This window comes from Cyprinodon variegatus, unplaced genomic scaffold, assembly GCF_000732505.1.
Source record: "Cyprinodon variegatus isolate N-32 unplaced genomic scaffold, C_variegatus-1.0 Scaffold189, whole genome shotgun sequence".
Lineage (NCBI taxonomy): Eukaryota > Metazoa > Chordata > Actinopteri > Cyprinodontiformes > Cyprinodontidae > Cyprinodon > Cyprinodon variegatus.
Genome location: NW_015150642.1, coordinates 912,300 through 915,369, shown reverse-complemented (window position 1 = coordinate 915,369; position 3,070 = coordinate 912,300). Strand labels below are relative to the sequence as shown.

The window sequence follows — 3,070 nt, the reverse complement described above, 5'->3', positions numbered from 1 at the left end:
GATATCAAAAAAGTACTCCAGAGTGTTGTTCAGCATGGGGGTGAGTAGAAAATGAAGGCTAATCATGTTTTGGGTGTACTATTCCTTTAAGCTCCTGACTGCCACTACCTCGACGCCAGAGTGTTTGCCAGTTTTGGGTACTCTAGCCAAGCTGAGTTTTGCTGAGTCAAACTGAGTTCTTGTCAACCTGAGTTTTAACATTGTTTGTCTTTTGCCTCTCAGCAGGAAGTCATCCTGCAAACTGGATTTTTTTGGACCTTCTCTCACTGGAAGGATCAACTGAGCTTTAAACTGAGCTAGGGTTCAAACAGGAGGTTTGGATCCACTCTGCCCAAGAGATCGTTTGAGCTTCACACTGAGAAAGGGATTCATCTCCATTACGACCCGTTAGAGTACCGCAGGAAATCTGAGTGGCAGTCAGTTTCTTCATTTACCTACAAACAACCGCATTCTGGGTAAACCCTGTTCCGCCCTCCACCGAATCAGACAAACACTGGAACCACAGCACACAGACTGGAGTCAAAGATTCAATAACTTCTCTGGAAACGTGAGTCAGCAACCAAATCACAAATTTACTTTCCTACTGAGCCTGAACTAATCGCTGTGCCTTCCTCTCACTTTTCAGTTCTGGTTGAGCAGTGTTCAGAGCAACACTTCTCTCTGCATTATCTCTTCAATAAAACCTGTTAAACCTTTTCCCCTGGTCTCCCTGTTTGGTCTTTGCATTTGGGTCTGAACCTTAGTAAAATCATGACACTCATCTAATTGGTCAAATAAGGTGTACAGCAAGGAGTAGAGGGCGCCCTCTACCGCCCCCTCCTGTTAAAACTAGGGTGGTTTGTACATTAAACCTGACGGAGGCAAAACTCTCATTTATCAATAAATTGGTCTCATTTTGTCCTCCCTGTATTTATTGAAGCAGCAGCTTCAGACATGTGCTGCTCTTCCACTCACCGAGGCCCACGCTGCTGTTCTCCAGCAGGTAGCTCAGATGGTCAAACATGGCCTTCTGGTTCTGCCGACTGATGCGGCAGAAGTAGCACAGAAACCGGCAGCAGTTGGCCACCATTTTAGGGAAGGTGATTTCCTGTCAACATGTAGAAAAACACTTTATTTAGACTTTTATTGGAGGATGTGAACATCCATCCATTTGCAGCCTGGTTACCTTGGAGTCTCCGCCACTGAGAACATTGACCATGACCTCCATGACCGTCTCATGCATCCCCAAAGCTCTCATCAGGTTCGGATGCTGGTAGAACACCTTGTTGTTCATGATGTCACTGCGGAGAGAGAATTACCTGCAGCTGGGAACCTTCAGCTAATCCAAAACACTGCAGCAAACATCGAAAACAGAACAACTTTGCTGATTTGTCAAATTTTCTATCAACATTCAGGTTTTCACATTTTTACAGTTTCCATTTAGACAGCAAGTTCTTTGCTTGCAACAATAATGGAGCAACATTCCCTCCGTAGCTACATGAACCCTCCAATAGAAAATGCTCTGCTGGATATGAAGGTCAGAGGAAACATCCCTCAGCGGTCAGATGTTCTCAGACATCAACAGTCTTTATGAAATGAATCGTTCTGTAAACACTGACTGCTTTCAGGAGGTTACAACATAGAACCAGGCACTCTAGACATTTTCTATATTTGCTTTCACTGCTGCTGTTATAGAAAATCACTAACACTATAATAATAATATAGTAATATTTGTTTCCTTATGAAACTTACATATATATAAATGTTTTTATTCATTTTCTTTATAGCAGATGAATGAAAACATTCCAAACTGGGATTTTAAACCCTTTATTCCTCATTTCCAGTCCTGCAGGTTTTGCTGTTCTGCACCTTTCAGATGCTTCAACACACCTGAGTCAACTTTAAGCCATCAGCAGGACTCTAAAACTTCACTACAGGTGGATTAATTAATTGGATTCAGGAATGGAAGCAGAGACACATGTAAACGTTTCAGGACTCCCAACCTGCAGGTGGTGGGTGAATGGCAGCTGCCTTGATCTCAACCTCAAGCTCTGCTTCAAGCTCATTCCAAGCAGAAGGTCAGTGACCCTACCTGAGCCCTCTGATCATCAGCTTCTCCTCTTCTCTTCCCATCCGAACGCTCAGCAGAGATCGGATCTGACCCAGAGCAGCCAGCAGGGTAATGGTGTCCTCTATGGACACTGCGTTGATGGTGTAGGCCTTGGGAAGAGCCCGGACCTGGATGGTGACACAGACACACACGTCTCTGACTCTTCTTCCCAAAAAGTTCAAAAACAATCCACTGGACTTTGTTTGAAGTTTGAAGACGTTTCGCTTCCCATCCGGGAAGTTTTTTTCTATTCAAAATGGCAGAAATAGCGTTGAGTTCCAGGTTTCATAGGGTGGACCAACGAAGCCTTGTTTTTGTTTAGAAAACATGCAAATAGAAACGGATGAGCGGGTCCATCCCTTTGGAATGGGGGCCGTTTGGCTTCTTTTGTTAGCTTGTAATGCCCCATACCTGAATATGTCTCTGAAAGGCGGGCGTTAAAGGGAATAGTTGGCCTGGCTGAATAGGCGAGGTCTTCTGTTCTCATGTAAAGGGGTTGGGGCTGCGATGATAGCGGGAAGGAATCAACTCTATTGCTGCATTGTTTTTGAAAGGTAAAATCTGTTTAAAGTCTTAGGGAAGCGGCTTGTTTTGCATTTTCGAATTCTGCCAAGTGGTTCCCGACTTTACACGAGTGAATAAAGTGAATGTGATTGGTCGTTTGTCAAGGGGGCGGGATTGTTGTGGCGGAAGGTTTGCAAACAAGTTTGGTTGTGGCTGGTTGGTTGGAAGCATCTTGCTAACCAATTAGCAACTTAGTGCTAGTAGGTTCCCAATGGGAAATTCCATTGAGACCAAGTAGCACTAAGTTGCTAACCAGTTAGCAACTCAGTGCTAGTAGGTTCCCAATGGGAAATTCCATTGAGACCAAGTAGCACTAAATTGGTGACTTAGAAACGACACTGTCAAGGAACGCTATGGACAGCGGAAACATGCAAGAGGAGGAGAGTTTAGTGTCGGAGGTCTTCTCCATCATCCATT

The 3,070-nt window shown here is 44.4% G+C and overlaps 1 protein-coding gene across 1 annotated transcript in view; it reads right to left on the bottom strand.

The window, feature by feature from the left end:
* Positions 1-3,070, bottom strand: part of ryr2 (ryanodine receptor 2 (cardiac)) — a 250,576-nt gene that overhangs the window by 121,499 nt on the left and 126,007 nt on the right. The window contains exons 40-42 of the mRNA XM_015379302.1: positions 2,072-2,217; positions 1,166-1,280; positions 955-1,087 (exon numbers count right to left, since the gene is read on the bottom strand). Coding sequence (XP_015234788.1) covers positions 955-1,087; positions 1,166-1,280; positions 2,072-2,217 — 394 coding nt within the window. The remainder of the gene's footprint in view (positions 1-954; positions 1,088-1,165; positions 1,281-2,071; positions 2,218-3,070) is intronic.